This window comes from Camarhynchus parvulus, chromosome 2 (genome assembly GCF_901933205.1).
Source record: "Camarhynchus parvulus chromosome 2, STF_HiC, whole genome shotgun sequence".
NCBI lineage: Eukaryota > Metazoa > Chordata > Aves > Passeriformes > Thraupidae > Camarhynchus > Camarhynchus parvulus.
Genome location: NC_044572.1, coordinates 25,119,206 through 25,144,146, shown reverse-complemented (window position 1 = coordinate 25,144,146; position 24,941 = coordinate 25,119,206). Strand labels below are relative to the sequence as shown.

General features: G+C 41.8%; 2 protein-coding genes across 6 annotated transcripts in view; one reads left to right on the top strand and one right to left on the bottom strand.

Annotated features, from left to right (window-relative positions):
* The window catches only part of SLC25A13 (solute carrier family 25 member 13), a 99,088-nt gene extending 94,814 nt beyond the window's left edge, over positions 1-4,274 (top strand). For both annotated transcript variants that reach the window (XM_030963576.1, XM_030963568.1), the window contains 3 exons: positions 1,867-2,025; positions 2,106-2,196; positions 3,064-4,274. In XM_030963576.1, coding sequence (XP_030819436.1) covers positions 1,867-2,025; positions 2,106-2,196; positions 3,064-3,253 — 440 coding nt within the window. In that variant the 3' untranslated portion in view covers positions 3,254-4,274. The remainder of the gene's footprint in view (positions 1-1,866; positions 2,026-2,105; positions 2,197-3,063) is intronic.
* A 6,294-nt stretch (positions 4,275-10,568) lies between these two features.
* Positions 10,569-24,941, bottom strand: part of DYNC1I1 (dynein cytoplasmic 1 intermediate chain 1) — a 185,959-nt gene continuing 171,586 nt past the window's right edge. For all 4 annotated transcript variants that reach the window (XM_030943965.1, XM_030943966.1, XM_030943963.1 and 1 more), the window contains one exon: positions 10,569-11,525. In XM_030943965.1, coding sequence (XP_030799825.1) covers positions 11,415-11,525 — 111 coding nt within the window. In that variant the 3' untranslated portion in view covers positions 10,569-11,414. The remainder of the gene's footprint in view (positions 11,526-24,941) is intronic.

Genomic DNA, 24,941 nt, shown 5'->3' with positions numbered 1-24,941 from the left:
AGTTCTGAAAAGCTGTCTTTGGTCTCTGGGCGATAGCTCTTCTCCAGCCAGGGATCTCACCTGGTCATCAGACTTTAGATGTGTGCCTGAGCTCTGGCTGCATGTGGGGAACTCCCCCTTCCCACACACAGCCCATGCCACTGGGATATTCAAGCTAGCCTTACTCAGATGTGCATCTGTCTCCGTTGCCAGTGGGTGTTGCTTGTACTGCTTACATCATCTTCCTTTCCATTGTGGTTGGGGTCACAGGCAGCATGTGTGTCATCTAGCTTGATCTGCTTCTGGTTTTCAGATGTCTCAAACTGTTGTGCCATAGCATATTCTGAGATGATTGTAATATCATCTGCAGGGTCTCTCCTTAATTTGCTCTGTTTGCTTACTGCCTCCATGAAGTTCCTTCTCCTCCCCTAGCTCCTTTTGATTCTTGTCAGCTCCTGCTGGGCAATTTGTCACATTCTGATCGTAAGCTTCTCTTGGCAGCATTCTGTAACTTCGATTTGTCTGTAAATGCTTTTGTCCTGTACACATAGTTCCTAAAGAAAGGATTTTAAGTATCTCAAGTGCAAAATATCCTCAATAATATGGAGTGAGTGATAAGGAGATGGAAGTCAATGTGTAGTAAGCAGAATTCTTTCTAAGTAAGTTCTTTGGTTTTCATGAAAACACTGGTTGGCTTTTGAAGGACAAAAGTCCGGCTCTAAATTGAAGACTCAAGCAATACCCTAGTGTGGGTAAAGCTAAGCAAAGAGGAATTTCAGTGTTTTTGGAGTTCAGAAACCTTGACCAGGTTTTAATGCTTACCTGACAGACAGCCCATGCTTGCACTGAATGCATGCTCAGTGTATGAATTTATTTTGGGGGGACAAGGAGAGGAGGAGGAAATCTTTTGGTGATATTCACATGATCTCTTGATATACTCATATTTGATCTCTTGGAGCAGTCTGCAGGAAGGGTGCTCTGGAGCTTGAGGCCAGACCATGCTGGTTTGGATAAAATTTTTTACAGAATTATTGAGCTGGGAAAAAAAAAAGGAAAGGAAATTTATGCATCTGCATCTAACCAAGTTGGTTTGGAAGAGATGCGGAATGGAAAAGTAATAAAACCATGAGAGACAGTGTCTTCTGGGTACAGTCTTGGTGCTTTTCTTTGCCTTTTTTTGTCTTTTTTTTCCTCCCAATTCTAAACATGCCCCAAGTTTGGATAGGAATGATTTTAGAAATACCACCCATTGGTAATTTGGTATTTTTTACTTTTAGTTGATTATCTGCCAGGGTAAATTTAAATCTTCCTCCACATATTGTGCTGAGAATGTCAGCTGTGGCTTTGCAGCTGAGCAGTCTGCCATTCCTAATGAGAAGAATGACCCTTTTTGTAAGCCTTAGCTCTCAAGTGATGCTGAGCGTGCATGGCATTATCTGGTTCTCGGTGACATTGCTGTGTGATGGGTGTTTGTGTGTCTGTGTTTGTGGCTGTGTACAGCCTATTCTAGCACAGTGTACACCAGGATGCCAGGAACCACAGAGAGGAATGAAAAGGAAAGGGAAATATCAACCTTCTCTCCAAAAGCTTTGTGCTTATTAACTATGCAAGTTTCTGATTAGCACTGGAAACTCCAATCTGTGCCTCCCAGCTTGGCAGGAAGCACGTGATATGGTTGCTCCTCTGGGAGAAGCTCTCTCTGGGTTAAGCCATGTCCACGACAGCAACCTCTTGTTGCTTGTTCTCCTTCCCAGGTTCTGCTTAAATCAAATGTGGCTGGATTCTCCTGATGTAAGGAGGAAAGACCTGCTTCCCTCTGGATAAACTAGGTGTGTAGTATATGTGCCAATGCAGTGGTACTCACCCGATGACTTTTGTGTTGTTCAGGTATGCCTGCAGCCTCTCTGGTCACCCCTGCAGATGTGATCAAAACAAGGCTCCAGGTGGCAGCCCGAGCAGGACAGACCACCTACAGTGGTGTTGTGGACTGTTTTGCCAAGATCCTGCGGGAAGAAGGCCCAAAGGCTCTCTGGAAAGGAGCAGGAGGTGTGTAAAAGAGCTTTGATTGCCAAGTGATTTCTGATTGTGGCATTTGTCACTTAGGAACTCTCTTCTTTTCTTTCAAGCTCGTGTATTTCGATCTTCTCCTCAGTTTGGTGTAACTCTGGTGACTTACGAGCTCCTGCAGAGATGGTTTTATGTGGACTTTGGAGGAGTGTAAGTATATGATGTCTGAACATACCAGGGATCCTGAAGTTACCCTTGGTTCTGTTGGGTCTTGGCCCTCCTCGGAACATCAGAGGCAGCAGCTTACTAGGATGTGTTGTAAAGGCTTTGTAAATATTATTTCAACTACACTTTACTGGTGGAGGTTGGGATGATATTCCAGTAGCTGTTTCATAGCAAGATATTACCATATTTTATATCACAGTTTCAAGCAGGGGACCTATGTTAGTGTAAACAGAGACAGTGGGAGGCTAAATAATGGGCTGGGGATGTAAATGCAGGAAAAATGTGATTCCTGCCAGGTCAGGATACACTCTGCATTAGTCCTCATTGTTTGGTGGAGGAGCTGTGTCCCTGATTAGACAGGCATTTGACATCCAAAAAATTATATAGTTGTCACCAAGGTCAAAACCAATTTTTTGGCATTTCAGCTGTGCCTTCTGCCTTTGTTGACAATACAGGTGGATGTACATGTGGCTGTTTAACTTGATCCCAGAGCAGCTGCAGATTCTGTGGATCTTTGGGGACAGTGGTTTGAAAGCCACCACAAAATTCACTTAAACTCTGCTATGTTCCTGGATTGGTTGTGTGCTGTAGCAAAAACTTATGAACCCCTGCTACCTCACACTAGTTTTGATTAATGCACTGCAAATTTTACCTGGATTTGACCATACTTAATCAACATGAAGACACCTAACTGTTCTGGAAGGTTTTAAAACAGGGCATTTCTCCTTACATTGCAGCATTTTAGTCACTTACAGGGAAATACATTCAGACGTCTGATTACATTTATGGAGATTTTCATGAATACTGATTTTACTCTGTGGAAGTTAATTTATTCTTTTTATTATTTTGCAGAAAACCAGCTGGATCAGAGACAGTTCCTAAATCTAGGATCACGCTCCCTGCTCCTAACCCTGATCATGTTGGTGGTTATAAATTGGCAGTCGCCACTTTTGCAGGGATTGAAAACAAGTTTGGACTTTACCTACCTCAGTTTAAGCCATCGCCACCTACCTCAAAGGCCACTGCAGCAGTAGGACCCTAAGTTTATTGCTGTAGGGTTTTTGTTATTAGTTGGGAAAGAGCCACTTTTCTAATTGGTTAATACTTTGTTCCTTTAGCTTCTCATCATATAAAAGATTAGCTTCATTTGAGTTTTAAGGTAATTTTCATCTTAAATGGAATCATTTGTCTTTGTGCTTCCGTAACCAGATCACTGTGAAATTCTTACCAGTTGTTTTAAGTTTGGGACCATGAATGTATTTGTCCACATCTGACATGTGCTTGTGTTGGGAAGACACTAATTTTAGGTTCTGTTTATTGGGGAGGGCTGGGTGAGAGCTGTGAACCAGATCATTTTACTGGCAATGCTCAGTTGCAGATTGCCAGGGCAGATGTCACACATCATCACTCAAATGGAAAACTCAGTGGATATCACGGTGCTCAAAGCAGAATGATTTGGACTGTGCGTGTAAATTGGTTTGAAACTTGCTGCGTGTCTGTAGAGGTCAGCAAAGATATACCTGGTACCTAAGTCTGCCAGTACAGCTTCAGCTTTGGAAATCACGCACAAGTTCTGTTTCTGGATTGTATTATGGAGCTTTTATGTGGAACATGTTTTTGTAATGGAAACCACGTTTATAAATGTTTAGCCGTTGTATTATGTTACTGGTATCAAAATGCTCAAAAGAAAGTGTTATTGTCCATAGTCTTTGCACTTTATGGCAGAACTTTTGGCATTCTACTACACATACAAGGAAATTTCATAACTGGGTGCCTATCTTGGGTTGCTGGTGTTTGGAATTCAGTTTGTATATGCACTTCTATAGTAAAACGCTGCTTGTTTAAATAACTGCAATAGAAAATTCATGCACTGTATCAATGGTACCTGCCTTAACTGCTGGCTTGTAATTGGCAAATAGGTGGTTTCAGATTCTTATTTACTTCATTGAGTCAAAAGAGATTAAAATAGTCTAAAATAAAAGATTTTACTTAATTTTTGGTGCCTTGCACAGTGTTTAGAAAATTCTGTATTTATGAAGATAGAAATAAACCTTTCAAACAGATGCACAGATGTTATTCTGTTATGGAAAGAGTGTAGTACATTGAATGTCTTGTTTGGCTTCAGTGATAAAGTCAGGTTAAGATGAAGTTAATGTTTGCACTTGTAGGCTGTGAAAACACCTGCAACTTGAGAACAAATTACTACAATTCCCCTGCCCAGAAAAGACATCTTGGAGATGTCACTCAGGAAAAAAGAGAAACTTTTTCCTCAGTCAGAAGCGAGGATTGAAGCTTTGATATTTTGATCTTTACTATTGGGGGAAGGTTAGTAGTTATGAACACCCGGATCACCTAGTCACTTGATAGTCCTGTTGGGTGTCTTCTATGATAACCTCTAAGATGAGGAATTTGGCTTTTCTTGTCTCCTTGGAGTGGGGGGGTGAGGGGTGGGTGCCTTCAACCTTGACTGTAAACTGGGGGAATGCACAGATGCAGTGTCTCTGCAGAAGAATGAGTTTGCAGTGCAATATCACACTGTGCTATAATTTGTGGACATGAAATGGAAATCACTCTGATTTTCTATTTGTATTTGGGTCATCATGCAAATTATTCTCTTGGACTAATTTGTATTTTGAAGTTACTGGTGAAACGGAGCTCAGGGGTATGAGTAGCAGCACTTGTGAGGTGAGGGGAGCAGATGACATTTGTCTGCAGCTGCATCCTGGAGTCTGGCTAAACCACTGGGCTCTGACAGACAGCAGCTGCTTCCTCCCAGCCCTGTGTATCTGAGTCTCCCCCAATGACAGCTCCTCCATTTCAAAAATTGGGGGGAAAAGCTCTCCCTTGTAATAACCCTTCAAAATTAACCATCAGGATTTTTGGTTAAAGCATGTCACAGAAGTAAAACATTCTCACTGAGCACTGCCTGTGCTAGCATCACACATGAGATTTTAGGTTGTTTAAGAGCTGCTTTTATATTTCATCCCTCAGATTTGCCTGATATAGAAGGGGTTTCTGTGGAAAGTCAGCAGCTCTGGGAAAATGTCTGAGTGCAGAGCTGCACCTTCTCCCTGATCCAGGAGAGGAAATGCCTGGCCACTGGATGGACTTGGTTGGAAGCTGCTTCCTCGTGACTCATTCTGGAGAGGGACACCCAGGCTGCACCCACCAGAGCACGTTCCTCTGCTGCCTGACACTGAACCCCAGTGCTGCTGGGGCTTTGCAGCCAGCCATGAAGAGGAATTAGAGCTGGGTTATTGTAGGGCTTGCACAACTTCTTGGCTCCTGTGATAAAAACCATTCATTGCTTGTGTTCCACAAAACCAATTTCTCTGCCTCCTGGTGCCCTCTCATTCCCAGGCCTGGCAGTATATTTATGACTTGTTCTTTATTCTGGGATGAATGGCAAAGCTCCCATCCCAGGAACAAAGCTCAGGCACAGCTCTCCTATGGCAGATCCATCTCAGAAGGCCACAGCCTTCATCTTCGCTGAGCAGGGCTGGACTGACACCCCCACCTCATCCATGGTGGCCTTTCCCTTTGCCATTCACTTTCCTGGAGGATTGTTCTCTCTTTCTGCCCATCTCTTCAGGGTCAGTAGACAGCAGAGGTAGGGGCAGAAGTGTTGAAGAGCCAGTGGCTGCTTTGTTAACACAAAGCAGAGTTCAAAACATTCCAAATCGTGCTGCAGCTCTGCCCAGAGATCTTGGGGAAGATCTGTGCCCACAGTCGGCTTCCTCCAGACACAAAGGATGCATTCCTGCTCTGAAAAGCTTTCAGGCCAAGGAATTGTCAGATTGCCTCGCAAACAAACAAAACGCCCTGAGGACAATGTTTGTCCTCTCTTGGTTTCTGGGTGAGTTATGCAAATGGATAAAAAGTAACCTCACTTGCTTCCTGCACTCCAGCTAACTCCCTGTGACAGCGCTTCTAGAAAAGAGAAATGGCCAAATACTGGTGATGTTACCTGTCAGACTGAGAGTGGGGAAGGGGTGTCCCTGAAGCAGGTACCCTGTGGTCGTGTTTCTCAGTCCAGCAGAAGCCAGGAGATGCTTTTCTGCCTGGTCCCTGGGGAATGGGTTGGGTTTAAGCTGACTTAATATTGACACTTTGCAGGGATGCTTTTGTAAGAAAACATACCACTTCAAAAATAAATTGGGCAGGTTTTTCTAAACCTGCTAAAAATACAAAACCTGACAAGCGGCTCTGCATCATCTTAGGAGGGGACAGCCTGCTTGGAATGACCTTGGCTTAGCCTCTGTGTGCGCATACATGTCACACTGCCTGCTGCTGAGATCCTCTCCAGTGGCACAAGGACAATCAGGAATCCTCCAGCTTTGCTGTTTAAACACTGCTGTGAAACTCAGACTGTTTTTGTTTAAATATTTGCCGTTTTTTGCATAAGCTAGAAGGCAATTTCCAGAGATAGTGATAATTTGTGAGTTATTTAATGGTTGAGAATATACAAATCTCAAGATGTTTGTATTTTAAGTGTCTCCAGAGACCTTCAAATACATCAAAAAACACAGAAGCAGCCTGAGATGAAGTGGTTTCTTTAATGCCACGTGCCATGTGGTGATTCTGCTTTCCGTACGGTGGACAGCAGATAACTCAGGCTGTGAGACTGTGCAGCCTCGCCTAGTGCTGAACCTGGGAATGTCATCAAAGTGTCTGCTGCCCTTCAGAGAGATGACATTTCAAGGTAGTAATAATTTTAACTTCTCCTTGCCCTGTTCCTCATTGCACCAGGAAGCAGTACTATTGCTTGCAAGGTTCATCCCAGCTGCTGTAGTTACATTGCCTGGCCTTCCTCACACCCCTGCCTGTGCAGACACTGTGTACCAGACATGGTGGTGTTACTGCAGAAGTGTCTTTGCTTATGACTTTGAAGGAGAACCGGTCCTGTAAGCTTCCCAAGTACAGGTAGCTGCTCTATAGCACCCTTGGGCACTGAGTCCTGCCTTAGGAGAGTATCCTTTGTCACTGGCCAATGGAGACCATCCCACTCCATGTGGGATGCTGTTTTGCTCTGTGACGGGTTTCCAGTCTTCTGCTGTGCATGCTTTTCATCTACAGTTGCTAAAACTCTTTGGAGCTTTTTCACCTGTCTTGTGTAAAAGAACCTATTCCTAGTTGTTTCTTGTTTCCATAGCTCTAAAGATGCAGGCTGTCATTTGTAGTGTGAGATGATGATATTCCAGGGCATGGTAGGGGCTCTGATGTTTTCAGAAGTAGCAAATGTTTGGGGCATTGGTTTTGGGACTCAGGAGGAAACACCTTCCATCTTGAAAAATTTCTTATGGAGCACTTGCTGAGTACCCTGTGGAAAAAGCTGCAGCTCTTGAATCATTGCAACCCAGCGCCATTTGTCCTACCTGCTTTTTCTCTTTGAAGTAATAAACTGCAGGTAATTCTGTGGAGTCTACTCTCAGCAGCAAAGAGCTGCTCTGACAGCCTTTCCATGGAGATGTTTGTAGTGTTCCCAGACTTCAGAGGTAGCCTATTTCACTTTCACCTTTCAAAGATCCACTTGGACCAAGTGCTGTTATTTACATGATGGATCTGGCATTCCAGCCCCATGCTGAGTTTTGTGTGTCCTGGTGGCCAGTGTTGTGCAGATGTTCTTGCAGTATACCCTGGCTATCACCTTCTTTCTCTGTTACATGGGGTGTCTTGAGCTAAGTACATGTCATAAAGGTGAAGAATCCTGCTTCACCTTTCAGCTAATGCCTCCAGCTCCCACCCCCAGTGCCACCTGTCATGTCTCCCCATGTCCTTTCACAGCTTTTTTCAGAACAAATCCCATGTCCCTGGCAACATCATTCCTCTGCCTCTTGCCTGTGCTGGCATAGCTCTGATCCTTGGCACTGAAATCAAGGGGGACTCTGGACTTTCCTTCAACCAGTATAGGAGATTTGTCCCTTCCACATGTACCTCACAGTCCTCTCCTCCATGCTAAAGCTCAATTTAGCCTCTTCTTGCCACTTGCCTACTTCTGCTGTAGTTGGGTTTGCTTTTTCTGACCTCTGTGGTTCAGATGTGCTCTCCAGCTCAGTCTGAGCACACAGTTTGTCCTTCACAGAAAGCTCCCTTGCAATGGCCCTAAAAGAGCCAGGCTGTCTTCTGACTCATCCCTCACCTAGAGCAGTCATGGCAGCATCGAGGCAGTGCTAGAGCAAAGGACATTATGTTCTTTATGTTCTTTCTTCTATTCTCTGGATATTTGTAGGCAAAAGAGACAGGAGAAAATTATTTCTTTTTTGCTGAAATTAAAGGATAAGTTTGTACTTATTTCCCTACTGGGCAGATTCTGAGTAACATTTTGTCATATGGGCTGTTTTAGAAAGCCAGTGAAATGCAGCTATTTGTTTAGCAGCAGGAAAATCAAACAAACAAGAACTGTGGGAGGTTCCTGGAAGGGCAGCAACAAGGGCAGGTCAGAAACTCCACTGTAGGATAATCATGAGCAGCAGAAGGGAAGTAAATGCTTCTTGTTCTTGGGTGCTTTTCCATCTGCTTCAGCTGTGTGAAATGGTTCTTTCATGTTATTGCTCTGTGTATACAAACCTGGTGATTTCTGTCAAAATTCAGATCTTTTCCTTGTTCCCTCTGTTTACTGTTGAACTCCACACAGCACAAAAAAGAAAAAAAGGAAAGAAATATTTCAAAAACGGACTTTGGTCATACTGATTTGCACACAGCAGCAACTGCTGAAGGTCCTATGAGGCTGCTTTTAAAACCATTTCAGAAGCTATTAATGCTATAAAGTAGGGAGAACTTGGACATGAACATGAAGACCTCCCCTTACGTTCCAAAAGCTAAATGGTAATATGGAAAAAGTAGAAGAAAATTTGCCAACTGTTCCCACTGAACTGATTATGATGAGTGTGAGACAACATTGGCTTCATGCCCTTCTCTTTATACCACAGGCACTCTCACATGGTGTCCTCACACTTTGCAATGTGCAGCTACTCCTCAGGGTGGAAGGGTGGTGGATCCCCACCTGTGCCTCCCATGAGGGCAGTACTTTGCTGTGTATCCACCCGTGCATGTTCCTGGTCTTGTGACCCACTGAGAACCAAAGTGTGCCTCCCCTCTTCCACTCTGCACCACATCTGCCTCATCCACGTACACAGACAACACTTATGGTTTCTGAGAAGAAAACAGGGCAAAACTGGGGAAAAAACCCTAGAGATGATATCTAAACTGCTCCTTTACAGTCATTTCACCTGGCTGTTTGTTAGCATTCATCTTTAAGCTACAGAAGTGCTGCAAGTGCTACACTGGTTCTTCAGGACAACTCCCAAAGCACCCAGGGGAGCATCAGGAACAAAAAGTTCTCTAACACATAGCTCCAATCTCAGGGTACCACCCGAAAATGACTGATATATCTCTGCTAAGTACTGGGCCTTCTGGGAGAAGATGCTCCCCAGAGCCCAGTGGCAGGACACCTTCATGGACACTGGGAGATAGTTGCAGGTTCCACCATGAAGATGAAAGTAGCTCATGCACTCTCACAGGGAGGTGCCTCTAACCACCAAGAAGATACGGGAAATGCAGCTTTTCCTAAGGATTCATTTTCTCAGCATACCCTGGCTTTAGCAGTGCAGACTTCCCAGTGCTTCTGGATCAGGCCATAGCCCCAAACATGATCAGATGTTGTGTTCATTCCTCAGCATGGCTGCCCAAAGATGAGATGTGGCAACAAGACAAGAAACTTCATGTACGACATCCTTCTTGTCAAACTTGCAGTGTTTCTTGCTAAAATGGTTTACCTCCGTACCCCTAAATGTGAACCACTGCTAAACCCAGATGTCAGAGCTGTCCTCTGGCTCAGCAGAGTGTTGTGACGTGGATGTATCGAGCAGCCTCACCACCAACATCCATCTGGGCTACAGCACTCAATGAGACCAGTCTGCACTCTATTTCTTTGCTCAAAGCCACAAGAGATTGTCATAAAGGAGCTTGTTCCTCTGTCCCCTGTGCCAGTCTGTCTCTCAAGACAGTCTCAGGAGGTCTTGTCTCTCTTGCTCCTTTTCTTTCAGCACATAAGCCAGCATGCTGCTGCTCTACGTGTGCATGTGTGTGCAGGTAAGCATGGAGGGAGAATAAAAATTAGCCCAGAAGCTGACATGCAAAGCTTAGTGCTTGCCCATGGAAAATTAGTAGCAGGGTCTGATCCACGCAGGTCCATTACTGGGCAGTCCCAATGCTGAAGGGACTATCTATCTATTTACAGAGCAGCTGCATGAGTTTTCTGTGCATCAGGGCAGTCACATTTACCCAGTGCCTCACCAGTGACTGGTAATGAACATGTTGAGCACTGCTGGCAAAGAAAGATCAACCACACTGCAACAGAACAGGCCTGATACATTTTATTGGCAATACTGGTGTCATACTTGGGAACCACAACCCTTTGTCAGACTTTTAGTGTTAACTTGCATGACAAGTATCAGTGACCAACTGTATCTGAAATATAGTTAAAGTGCCTAGAAATAATAGGCATCTTAAAAAAAAAAGGAAAGGGAGCTCATTCCATCCACTCAAGCCAACCTGTATAGATCTTACATCTTAAGCACAACTGATGTACTGTAATTGTTACGTGGACTTTAATGTAACCTCTACAGCAGCACACAGACAATGCAGTTCTCTCATTATGCACATGCTTTAGGATCGTTTATTTTAATGCTTTCAAATAAATATGTTCCATGCAGCACACCGCAATAAATAAGGAGCAGCAACTTTCGTATAGTACATCCATTCATAATGTAAGTCACCATGTGATACACCACATCTAAAGTCTTTGGCCCAGTCCCATACAGTGAAGCACACCACATCTGCACATAATCATATCTGGCTTCATATGGATTTAATAGGACTATGCCAGAAGGGCAATGTGAGCACAAGTTTAACCAGGGGTTCCTAGCTATTAAATACAGCTACTAAGTAGTTAAAAGGCAACAACTAAACCCATAAAGGGTTGATTTGTCTTTTCTTTCTTACTTTTCAGACAGAAATATAAAGTATGAAAATGCTCTGGATATTTTCAGCCTTGTGTAAAGCAGTGTGATTAACATGGAATGCTTTGAGCAATACTGGCATGTACACTGGCATCAAAAGCCACAGCAGGACTGATCTGACACCAAACACTGGCGCACCCGGCGAGGGAAGCTGCTGCTCTGGCAGGCGCTGCTCCTCTCCCTCTATGCCGAGAGCTCCACCGCCCCCTCCTCCTCGCTGTCGGCTCGGTTGGCGCGGATCTCCACCAAGGTCCGGGCAAAGCGCGTCCACTCGTCGTTGTGTGGCACAGCCAGCTGCAGGACAAACCAGTGAGAATGAATTCAGACACTGCCGCTGCAGGACTGGTTCTTGCTCTGGCCCAGAACTGAGGCACCTCCTTTGAGGAGAGCTCCTACTGCAATCAGCAGAGCTGTGCACAGTGAAGCACCACGGCATGAGCCTCACCAACCCACTGGGGGTTGGCACCTGGGAACTGTGGCCAAGTTCACATGGCACACCTGGCAGTTTCCTATTCAAGTACCAGCCAGAAGGAGCCTTTAGTCAGTGGCAGAGCAAAAGGCTTTATCTGCTTGATTTTGTAGTGCTGCTGCAAAATCTACCCCTTGGTTAAAATATTTCAGATTTTCCCAAGAAGAGCAAGGCCTTAATCTCTACATGTACAAACATGTGTGTTTCACGTTACACACCCAAGCTGGCCTTTGGCAGTCAGCAAGCCTGTGTCCAAGTGTAATTGTTTGCAGGACCCAGGTTAGTGTGCACAAGGTAACAGAGCTTTTAAAACACTCTGTTGAAACCATTTTCCTGAAGTTCATTAAAGCTCTAAGTAGTAAAATAAATATATTGTGTTATTTTAGTTACCCTCCTCTATGCTAAGGAATTCACAGTTACAGGAAATGCATTACAATGGAAATGTTATACCAACTGGATACTGCATTACTAGTCTGACTTTTTTATATCATCATGCAAGATCCATTTCCATTTAATACCATTGATGTTTCTAATGAAGAGCTCTTGAACATCAGGCTTCAAGAGGGATGTGTAATCTAAATAGCTGAACTTCCAGACAAAATGCTTTAGTGCTATGGCAAAATAATACTGCAGTCATTTCCAGCTGGATCCAATACTGCAATTTCTGGAAGATAATGCAAGCTGGGATTGAGATAATTAAAAAGAAAAAAAAAAAAACAAAACGAAACACAAAAACAAAACAAGCACTTTTCTCAACTTTGTTTTCATTAAGCCAAATTCCAGAAAACAGCAACAAGCATCCACATGATCCATGCAAGTTTTTACTGCCCTCCTGAAGCGCTGTGATCACAGCCTGCATATAACACGAAAGAATAACTGTTTCAAGACATTACACACTGCTTGGTACTGAAGAAGGCAACTGTTTTGGAAACTATAATAAACTGCTGTCCACCTTAGCGAATGGATGCCTCTGGACTGAAGAATGGGTATAACCACAGCTAATCCAGTATGTACTACCCAGTTCAATCTGAACTGATTTAAATATTTTAATACACCACAAGAAGTGTCAAGCAGACAGTCAGTTAACTGTGTCCACATGGCACTAGTAGATCATAGGCACATATCATAGGCATATCATGAGGCATATGGTACACTATACTGGAAAACAGTCAAATTATTCTCTTCTCATTACATCTTGACTGGATACACACAACTGGAGACCAAGAAAATGACATGACCCAGCTGGGGAAAGAGCTGGTGTGTATGTCCAAGGCTACCTGTGTGTGGAAGCTCCACATACACTGCTGCAAGTGTTAATTGTAAGGACAAGAATTTGCAATACAAGATCTAAACATCTCCATATCTCACTGCTGATTATCAGGTTTTTTTTTCCAATTAGTTTTTCTCTGACTTTGCCTCTACATCCAGTCTTTTGTGGAAAACACAGCGTGTTTTTTAATGCTTACCAGGTATTAGACATGTATTATACATGTATATCAGTGACTGAGTTACATTTTGAAGGGCTGGTGTGCACGTTTGGTGTTTTGCCTGTTGAAACACCAAATATAATACAGTTAGCATTAGCTCAGGCTATGGACTGAGAAATGCAACCTGTGAAAAAGTCATGTCAGCCCAGTTAATATAGGCATCGTTGCAGTCTCTGGGCTTTCCATTCTTTGTCTTCCACTTCTGGCATTTTTCTCCTTTACTTCTCCCAGGAATGGAGACCAGAGTTACAAGAGTAAATAATTTTAGACAGCTGTCTCTCACACTCACATACACAGATGTGGATCTGGGATGGCCTATACTTGAAAGACCACTCTGTTCTTTCAAAATCCTTCAGCAGAAGGAACTGTAGCACCAGAAGAGAGGTCAGTGCACCAGCTCACAAGCGGCACACGTTTGGCCACAGCCACACACCTAGCCTGGCTTCTGTGTAGTAGTAAGGGGCAGATAGAGATCCTGCTATCAGAGATGGAACCAAAACCAGCTGTGCAACCATCTCCCTGTTATTACTACATCTCCTAAAAGATTTCATTTCTTCTGATGTGTACAGCACTACCATTTGTCAAACTCTTGAATGAAATGAGTCTCACTGATTTCAAGTAGAAAAATCTTCTAAGTGGAGCAATATCCTAGGCAAAGAACTTTCTGAATTTAATAAAGCATCACTGCTCCTTGTCTTCTAGTCTTTAACAGTATGACATTGTATATTAAGTGGCTGAAAAAGAAAATATTTCATTCTAAAGAAAAAAATTAAATATATTTACAACACTGAGATTATTTAATTGTCTTTACTCCACAGCATGGCCACAGACAAATAAAATCAAAGTCCAGGCTATTAAAACAACTTGCTATCTCAAACTTGAAGAGTCTCCCCAGGAATGTATGCATTATATGTGTTATTTTTAGCTGACAGTATTAGCAACGTCTGGGCCATTTCTAGTGACTTGGTTCACAAAGCAATTAATGACTGAAGTCAATACCTTTAGCACAGAGGAAAAAATATTCAGTGTCCACATGCCACCTAATTCCTTACAACTTCATCTTATTTTACCTTATTCAATTTCATGCACTGCATCATGCTTTCAACAAGGGACCAATCCTGCTAACAGACTGTTAGTAAAATAAACCTCTCTAATATAAATTCTTCAGGGATGCAGAGGGAAACCTTGGTAATAATAAAGTCAAAGGAAAAATTGTCTTTTATCCTCCAAGCCCATTCTTTCTGCAAAGGCCCCAATACTAAACCACAATAGTTATACAGGAAAAGACCACAAATAGAAACAAAATTATCCACAAACTCCAATTCAAATTCTTCTCTTGGTTAATGCTCCCCTTCCAGTCATTTTCCATTCAAGCTCCTTCATCTGGGCGCATTGTCACCCACAAATGCTGGAGACCTGAGTCTACCTGTGGGATCTCCCTCTCAGCTCTTCTGCACAAGTTTTTCCTGCAAATACCAGGGCAGAGGTAGAAGGAATGAGGAGATACTCCATGGAGGAAGGGCACAGGTTTAGAGCTATCTGGGTGTTCCTCACTCATGTGACAATTTTTCCGTCCACTTCCAGTTACTACAAAGCAGCATGTGTTAACTTTCATATCATGATGTTGATGCAGGGTAGAAATGTTCACCAAAGCATAATATAATAACTTATTTGGGTCAGGTTATTTGAATGAATGATGCTAAGGTATGGAGCAGAACAAGAACATGAGCTATTAAGTGTTTTCCTCTGATCCCTTTACAGTGAAAGGCAAATGCTACCCACACCTAATTAATTGACTGAATTACTCACATTGCTTCAGCTTTAACATCATGGTACTTTTAGGTTGCATCAGAGAGTAATTATGATGAGGAAAACCAGTATTATCTATGAAAAATGGCTGCCAGGATCTTCCTGAAAAGCACTCGTCCTTGCCATACTGATGTATCACCATTCTACATGACTTATCCAGTACACAACCAAACTGTGTCTCACAGAGCTCTTGAACCTTGTGGGGCTTCTATTTCTTGGGAGATCACTCTAGCCAAGCACTTCCCTAACCTGTCAGCTTTCCTGCCCAAAAACATGCCCCGCTCCCCGCTAGAACTGACCAAGAAGATGCTTTGTGTGCATTGGTAGGCATGCGACAGAGTGCCCCATCCCTGAGGCTCACCAGGGAGCACAGGCAGCACCAGGCATGGGAACTTCACCAAAACCAGCCTCCTCCACCTCCTCCTGGAGCCAGAGGCTTCCTCTGTGTGCAGATCTTCCAATCCATACAGCAGAGATTTGACAAACACAAGCTGTACTTCTGTGTTTTCCTAGAAACTGCAATTAGCAACTTCACTGAACACTGCTACTCTGAAAACTGTGACAGAATTCAGGAAGAGGAGATCCTCTGACCAGGCATCTCTTGATGCTGTCAGAGCTCTCAGACAATCCCAGCAAGCAGGAAAGGATCAAAAAAACCCAGTGTCTGAAGATACAAATCAACATAAATTTCATTTTCAGATAAATTAACACCTTCTAGTACATTTGCTCTTTAAAGTTAGGGAAAAGGAAAGAAAAGGAAAAGGAGAAAAAGAAAGGAGCAGAGAAGGAGAGAAGAAGAGAAGGAGAGATTTTGAGACAAAACTCCCAAATCTTTGAATGTGCCTTTTAAAGGAATCTATCCAGATGGCTGAAACAAGATATTACAAGGTATTTCAAGACTTTTGTATATTTCCCTCCTATCCATCTTTTTTATGGCTGAGAGTGTTTCAGCTGAATTTGTCCAAATCCCTGTATAGCTTCAGTTTCCCTAAAAAAAAACACTTTCCAGCCAATGATTTATTCACTGAGGATATTTCACTTTATTTCTGGCTCCTTGCCTTTCCTGAAGCCTCTAAATCTTTGGGATGGGAGGGAACAAACTCTTCCTGTCTTCATCCCTCTAAGCTCTTGTCCATCACAGCTCTCCTTTGAGGGCAGTGGACTCCGCTGAGAAGGAATCAAAATGCAATTTCAGCAGCAGCAGCAGCCACCTCCACTTCAGAGGAACCAGTGTCCTGTAAGCTCAAAGGCAGCACAGTTGTCTACGTTGAACCTGTTCCATTTCCTTTTAATGACTGTACCTCATGGGCATATTTCCCTGTCACTGAGACACCAGCACATAACCTGCAGCACTGATCACTGGTGAAATTATTGTGTGATCCCAGTCACCAGTTTAGCAGTCACTCTTTTTTTGGCTTCACCTAGAGCTCAGAAGCCTCAAAGCAAAAACAGCCATGGGAAGAACCTCCTCAGCATTGTCAGTGACTGCGAGGTTGTTGTGAAGGGGCAAAATTCTCCAACCAGCACGGCCTGTAATGCTTCTGACCCACACATCCCATGGACACAGGTGTAAGTGGAGAATCTGACAAGGAGCAGCCAAACCAGGGCTCACAAGATCTGCCAGAGCCTGTGGTTGCAGCCGGCCCCGCCGCCCCCGTGCCACACACTGTTTTCAATTACACGTGTGTAGACGAGCCGGCATGGTGGTCCAAGACACGCTCCAAGGGTGATAGCAGTTCCCAGTTCAAAAGTCTGTGACCCATTCAAACATGTTGTGGAAGCACAATGCTTTCTTATTTTTGTGTTAAGAACAAGCTTGTTCTGATCTAAATTGATGGCTTTCTTATAGCTAATCACTGTGCTCCAAAAGGTCAGACACATCCCGATTAACACGCATCTTTTGTTAGCTGTTTGGAGGCAAAGGGTGATCTTATTTTAGACAATTCTGTTTACTTGTCTCTGCTTCCACAGAGCTGTATATGCCATAAAATCTCATATCTAACAGGGAAAATAAAAACGATATAAAAATTGATGTTCCAAAATAGCCTGTTGCTATTACAATTTTTTAGAAGGGCAAGTTAAACACTCTTTGAAGAGATAGCTAATTAAAACGTAAAGAATACTCAGATTAATCTGAGATTGTGGCAAGTCTGGTGAACTAGTGACTAAAATCTCAGATTTCACACTAAGTTATTTGTGTATGTGGCTTATCACCATTTTAATATTCCTTCAACTCAATTTAACAGCATCATCAAATAAACATAGCTTCAGGCAAATGTAGCTTTAGCTGTATTTTCTCTGAGCAAAATTTTCATCAACCTATACTGTCTGTATCTAAGTGCTGAAAAGAAATCTGCTGCAAATACTTCAAGCAATGGATTAACATCTGAATGCAGTTATGACATCGCAGGTAAAAATGTGTTTTATGATGATAAACTATAACTACTTGAACTCGATGATGTCTAAAAAGTAGAACAATCACTTGCAGAATGAGGATCACAATACAAAGAGTAATGAACAATTATAGTTCCACTTTCAGAACTGATCCTATCTTTTGGAGTTCAACAGATGTTTTGTCACTATTGTTGAGGTGAAAACAGATATGAAAATGTAAATATTAAATATCTTAATACACACATAGAGCAGGCAGGAACACACCTATTCTGGCCCTGGTCTTGCCCCCCAGAATCAATTACAGGCTGCCTTTGATATTTTTCTCAACCTATATGGATATTTTATTTCCTGAAAAAGCCTATATTTTTTCAGGCAACACCCTATGCCACACACATGGATGGAAACAAAGTGGGAGGTAATATGCAGTGAAATGGCCACCAAAGTAACCAAGAGCACCCTCTCCACATAACTGAAGTACCACTGTATTTAACTCTTGGGAGAGCTGAGCATCACTGTTAACAATGGATGAAACCACTGGCAGGAACTCAAACCCAACATACTGCATGCAGATGATTTTAATAAGATACAGTGTTTAGACCACAAAGGATATACTCAAGAGTAGCTCTATATATATTTGTTTACTTAATTGAAGGGGTGGAATACCATAGGCAACATAAATACTGCATTTATTCTACGCACAGCAGTCAGTCTAGTGTCACAGACACAATATACACCACCCTTCTATGAAGTTAATTACTTAGCCCTCATCTAGATTAATGTCTGTTGTGATTTATTTCTTTGCAATTCACCAGCAGGGTCTGATTTAACTAGTGCTGCCTTAGTAAAAAAAAAGACAAAATATTAACTTATATCAAAACCCTCCAACTTAAACAAAAACTGAATCAATTTTCAACAAACTCTTTTTTCTTCTAAGAACAGTAACTTCTGAATTGTTACACAGTTGAAGCTAAATTATGTTTTGAATACCAAGCTAACAATAGTGTTATTTTAATAATTTATATGTAATGTGCAAAGATATGCTGTACAAAGGGCCTACATAGAAACTGAACATTTGAATGCTCATTAATTCTTTTCCAAACTTAGTACTCTTTGTCTGCATCAGTCATCTTGATGCCAGTCTACCAGGAGAACAAAATAAAGCATAGCCTGTAAATTATACATACATAACACATAAATGCATGTTAACAGAACATTAAGACTGCAGACTGTAACACTTCAAAGATAAGAAATGTCAGAGTTAAGACTAACTCCCTCAATTTAAGCATGTTATTAATTTTGTGTTATGGTACTGTCTTTAATCTTAAAAAAAAGAAAAAAAAAGAAGTAAGAAACAACAAAACCTGTGCTAGAAGCAAACACCAATTATGGAAAACTTCAGCCTGAAGGATTACAACTTGATAGGGCCTATAGAAAAGAAAACAAGGAAGTGGGAAGTATTTTTAATTGTAGACAATGCGACAGTTCCACTCCCAAAACCACAGTTGGCTTAGGCTCTCCTGAGTTAACCAGGAATGGTGTCCAAGCTATCAAACAGATTATGCCTCCCTCAATTAACATATCAAAATGCTGCACTTGATATCAACTACAGAGGATAAAACATTCAGTAATCATCAGTCACCCTTAGAGAATTGACTTCAAACTGAAATTTCAAAAACTTTTATTTCCTTAAATCACTTCTTATTTTTAAAATACTGTGGCTGACTACAAGTTTATAGCTTGTTCTTCAGCCCACCGCTTTCACCAATCACATTGGGAGGAGCCTCTCTTACGCATCTCCCTCAAGGGATACTTTCAGTGGCAGAGAGTATCGGCCTGTAAGACCTTAGAAACAAAAGACGTAATCAGCAGAAAGAGCAGAAAGAGCATCTGCCATGCTTGAGGAAAGCTCACAGTTCTGCTTCAACAGAAGTGGTGCCCTAAGCAACAAAGTTCTTGCAATTCCCGCCATTCCATTTCTCCTGTAATGCCACCAATTTACAGGTGGACTGACAAAAACAGTGAGGCATGCTGCCTGCCTTCACCTCCCATGGGGATCTCAGCCCTGCTCCAATTGTCATTCCTCAAAGTCAATGAAAACTCCTGGAATTTTTTACATGCGTTTCAGGACATTTAACATTTGGAGCTAAGGCATCAGGATTCCTCCTCTACCAAATTATGTTATCAGTTGTCATCATTGCACAAGAGAGCCTAAAAATACTAAATGAACTGAACTAGAAGGTAAGGAGCCCTCGACCTGTTCTTTCCAATACCTACTGTTTTGTTTGGTTTTTTTTTTACTGACAACTATATTGATTGGAAGAATGGGTTCATCATTCTCACTTGAAATACCAAAGCTTCAGCTTGTGGGGTGGCTGCACTGGCAAAGGTGCCTCCCTGGAAAATCAGCTGCATGAAGGACTGTTGCCTCAGGGAAGAAATAAATCATACTCAGCTCAGCTTGCTTGCCCTCCAGACCAAGCTGGCCATGTCCATGCCATGATTCATGCCAGGAAATCTGTCAGAACAGGAATTGTAAAGGACTTCTGCCACAGCTTTCTGGCTCTCAGCTGGCAAACGGACTCTCATCAGAGCAGCTTATAAACTGATTAAAGATTTTAGCCAGCAGGTGAATTGCTGCCTTCTCTGAGATTTTGTACACATCCCGTTATCTGCAAGAGCTCATCCATCATGAAACAGCAGTGGATTTTAATTTGTTGTTTCTTTTTTTTTCCAATTCAGACACAGAATCTTCCATCACTTTAGGCACTGCAGTATAGATTTCACATTTAAATTAAACACAGAATATAGAATTTTAGCTGCAAAATAGGACGTATTAAGACCCAGAGTTATCCTCAGTTGATATTTTAACTGTTACTTTCCAAGTCACGAATTAAGTATTTTTTGTATGTTCAAAATACAGACCATTCTGCAATCCATAAAGATTGAAAACCATAGTTAAGGATTCTCAAAATGAAAACTGCTACTGGATGTGACAGGTTGAAACCACAGAAGTCCCCTGAAAAAAAATTAATTATACAAAACAGCTCTTGTCTCAGAAGTGTTTTAACACCACAATGATAAGTCATGGATTTCTATGAAATTTGCAAATTGCTCCACACAAACTGAGCTTAAACTAAATTTCATACTTGGCAATTCTCCTCTTCCATACTCTCTGCCACTTAAAGCTATGCACATTTTTCAGTACCATTTCTTTTTACATCAGAAAGGGGGTAAAAAATTTTCAGAGAAAATGCCACCCAATAGACTAACTAGATATTTAAAATGCATACTCTGACACAGCTAATATGCACTGACTACAGCTGTGGTCCCCCATAGTGTTCCACAGTACAGGGTTAGGATAGGGGCAGACCAGCTAAAGCTGTCTCAGCTACAGCTACCACAGAAAGCCTGGAGCCAGATTCTCTTTGACACTAAGCCTCTTGACAAGTTTTCAGGAGAAGCAGTAACTGAGGAAGTAGAAGTGAAGCTTGAGTAGTGTCCATGGGCACAGACGAGTATGTCCCATCTGAGCTTCCCTTTGCTCTTTTTCTCTTGCCCTTTACAGTACTTCCCAGCTCAGCAGGAAAATACCAGCAGGAAGACTGTCACACAGAGCTCTCCCTTCTCCCCCTCCTGCAGGCTGCACTGAGCAGAAAGGGAATGATCTCTTACAGATTCTCTTCTGCTGCTCTCATCACTTCGTTATCTGAGTGCCTTCCAATAGTGTATTAAGCTACATGATTAACTCCTGTCACATGTGGCTTGTTCTCTCTGATCCTCTCTGCAGGGGGAGGATCTGGGCCTTTGCAAAGGAAAAGGAAACATAAGTCAGCTTTAAAAGCACTATGCAAATGAATAAAAAGGACTAGGGCCAGAGTTTTGTTGGTTGGTTGACTAGGTTTCTTAAGGTTTTTATTTCATATGATGAGAAGTTGAATAATTCTTCTAAAAGATATTTCTACCATATTGGAAACTCATGTCTTTTTACCCCATGAAATCTGCTGGGGAGCTACCAAGCTGCCTCTGGAGAACTGCTGAAATATTTCATCATGAGCAAGTGGAAGTTAAGAATAAAGAATCAAATGAATTTTTAAGATGACCATTTAAAACTCCCACCCTTTCTGTCTGTTTTCACTAATACCCATTTAATTTCCCTGTCTAATCAACAAATGAGAAAAAGAGGTACTTTCATAAAAAATCTGACACTTCCTCCTTTAATTCTAACAAGTAACACTCAGATAGTAAAATGGAAGTAGAATTTCATGTCCATTTATCTGGAGAGAGAAACAGAACAACCAAACACCCGGGCATGGGCAGGAGGATGACCCTGTACACCAGGTGTGACCCATGTCTGCATCACACACAAGCACATCACAAAATCCTGGGGACAGGCTCCACTTAGAGAGAATGCTTGTCCCACTGTCTCTACCCACTCTGGGACTTCAGCCTTCTGATAGTTAAAAAAATTCTAATTTTTGACTCAAATGAATACATGGTCAGCTTGCAGCCACATGCCATGGTGGCAGCATGTCCCCAGCTCCACTAGGTCTCTTCCTCTGGCCCCAGGCACTCTGCAAGGACATGGAACATCTATATTGCCTCCAGGCTCATGCTTCCCTGGCTTAGTCACAACAAAGTTCTTCTGTCCCTTTCTACAGGCTACTCTCCTCTCCCCATAACCCACATCCACATCCCTCTCTGACACATTTCAAGGCTTCTTTTTCAAAATAAAATACTTTTTAAAACATAAGAATAAGGGATTTTGCACTCACAGTGCAAAGTAGACTATGACCTGGAAGAGATAAATGAGGAAAAAAAAGGGGAAAATAGATAATAGAAGGTGGATGCTGCTTCTTTTATAACCAAAAGTGCAAAGAGCATTTGCAAAGTTTTGATCTTCTAAACCACACCAGTTTTATGAAGCGGCTTTGTAAGTCTGAAACCCATGATGAGGGAGACTGAGAAGGGCAGAGAGCCAGTGATGCCACACGATACGCAAGAGGTGGCAGAGAAAGGGAAGCACAAGGGCCCAGGCTGGCACTGGAGATAAAGATCTCCAATCCTCAGTAACCAGCCTTAGGTAACTCAGATTAATTAGATCACGGCTCAGTTTTCCCTCTTGAAAAGTACCTCCCTAATAAAGATTGTTATTAGGAACATAAGCCTTCATTCCAGCTTCTTTAAGTACCCAAACAGACTGAAATAACAAGGTAACTCATATCCCTTTCCATTTCTTATCAGACTAATACAACCTCACTGACAAGCAAACAGCCATCAATAGGTGTGTATAGGGAAATTTATACTCAGAGGTATAAACTTGTGCATTTCTATGTATGAATGTAGCTAAGCTTCATTTTAAACTGTAGAAGTATATAAACACTTGGTTTTAACTTATCAACATAACACTGTTTTTCTACAGAGGAATAAACCAGTGCTTACATAAAGACCTCAAAGCGTTCACAGTAACCTAAAGTAATGAATATTGTAATGAGAAACACAAGTATTTAGGGTGATAATGACTGGACTTTGCTCTACTTAGATCAGCTCACCCCCTATGGAGGCTACCAAAGCTTAAAGATTTTATCACCCTAGTAATCAGCAATGGGTAATGGCCTTCATAAAACACAGTAATTAAATTGACTGATTTCAAACTAGTGCGTTTTTTTCATTAGGGAGTTCTTACTTAACCTACTTCAAAAATCCCTTTGTGAATACAGACTATATCAGTCAAAATTGAAATGATGAGGGATGAGGAGCTTGTTCTGCTCAGTATTTCAGACATTATTCAAGTAAAAAGCTGAAGTTCCTGTTTTGATTTTTTTTTTGTCATCTCTAAATGCTTCCAGTTTTAAAATCTTTCAACTTACAAAACTGAGGGGAAAGAGCAAGCAAATCAAAACCATAGTTCTTTACATTTTCCAACAATTCTTAAGAGATTCTGCTTTGTTAAAACATGTTTTTAAAATTCTCTGAGGCCAGGGTTCCAACCTCCCTAGCAGAAATATCAACAGTGAAATTTAATTATCCTTTATGCCTGGATTCTGCATGTTGTTGTAACTCCTGTGTCTTACTTAATCTTTGAATGTTTTTGAATAAAACTTGGTTGTAAGCACAACCCCTTATTATTGCTCAAATTTGCCTTCATGATATGTGTGTGAGCCATTTATCTGTGTTCCAAGAATACTTGTAACTCAACACAGATTTTAAAATAAAATGTTTTATGGCGAGTCTCAACTCTGCTTTTGTGGCAAAAACATTTCCCAACTCAATATATGCTCTACAGAAGCTTTATGATGGCAAAAGCAAACCTACTGGAAAATCTACCTGAATAACTACATGACACAAAACTTAGCTTCATATTTCTCTCTCTGGGTTACAGCAGCTTTTAACTGCATGAAAGAGATGCTGGATATGTGTTTTCCATATGAAATCTACAGTGAAACACAGGGATCACAAGACAGAAGTACAAAGTACAAATGCTTCCCCACTCTAGCCAGAAAAATAAGTGACTCAATAGTCATACCAAAATGTGAGAGCTGGTCACAAATACACTTTTGTTTCTGTCTAGAACCCTAAAAATCTCAGAGCAGCTGTTAAAGGCTGCTGGAATCAAAGGAAATTATTTTATAGGCATCAGTGGGATATCCTTACTGTACCACTTCATCCATGTACTTCAGGGCAGTCACCAGCTCCTCCCTCGCTGGTCATGTACTTGAAAATGAGATATGGGATTAACACCTATGATGGAGCAAATGGGGAAGTACACAAACAACCTAACACAGCAGCCCTAAAAAGGCTTAAGGCAGTATTAACTCTGAAACCTAAAAAAGTCACATAAACATCCACAGGATTCTGATTTCACTGCAAGGAAACAAGGACAGAGGAAACAACAGTACAAAGAATCCCAGGAAACTGCTTTGTTGGCAGAGCCAGTCTTCCTGGATGGTTTTGAGAAAGACATTTTCTTGCTTCTCTCCAGTCCACCTGTCACACTAGTTGCCTGTTAAAAGCATAACTAGAACTAACTCTCTGAAAGACTGCCAAACAGATGCAATAGTTTGTCCTGTAACCACTTTAGCAAAATAATGTGCTGCATTACATTCCTTGTGATTGCAGTTTCAAATTCTGTGATCCTATGCTGCAAACTTGTTTTATATTTTATTAGAATGAAATAATAAGTCATTGACTCACAGTTTCTATCTACATACTCATGGTGCAAGCAGAATATGACCTGGAAGAGATAAATGGGAAAAAAGAAGAAATAATAGAAGGTGGATGAGAAGCTGCTTCTTTTACAAGCAAAGGTGCAAAGAGCATTTGCAATAAGCACGGAAAGCAACAAACATGGTTGTTAGAGAATATTTATGACAGCAGGCACTGTGTAACATCACTGAAGCGTGCACAATGGGAGCAAGCTTTCTAGAAAACAGATCTGCGAAACAGACATGCAGTTAGGTCTAACTATCAATCATCTGAACACGTGAATAAATCTATAGGCAGTGGTCCATGTTCTGTTAAAATCAGCTTCTACCATACAGAAAACTTGCTGCC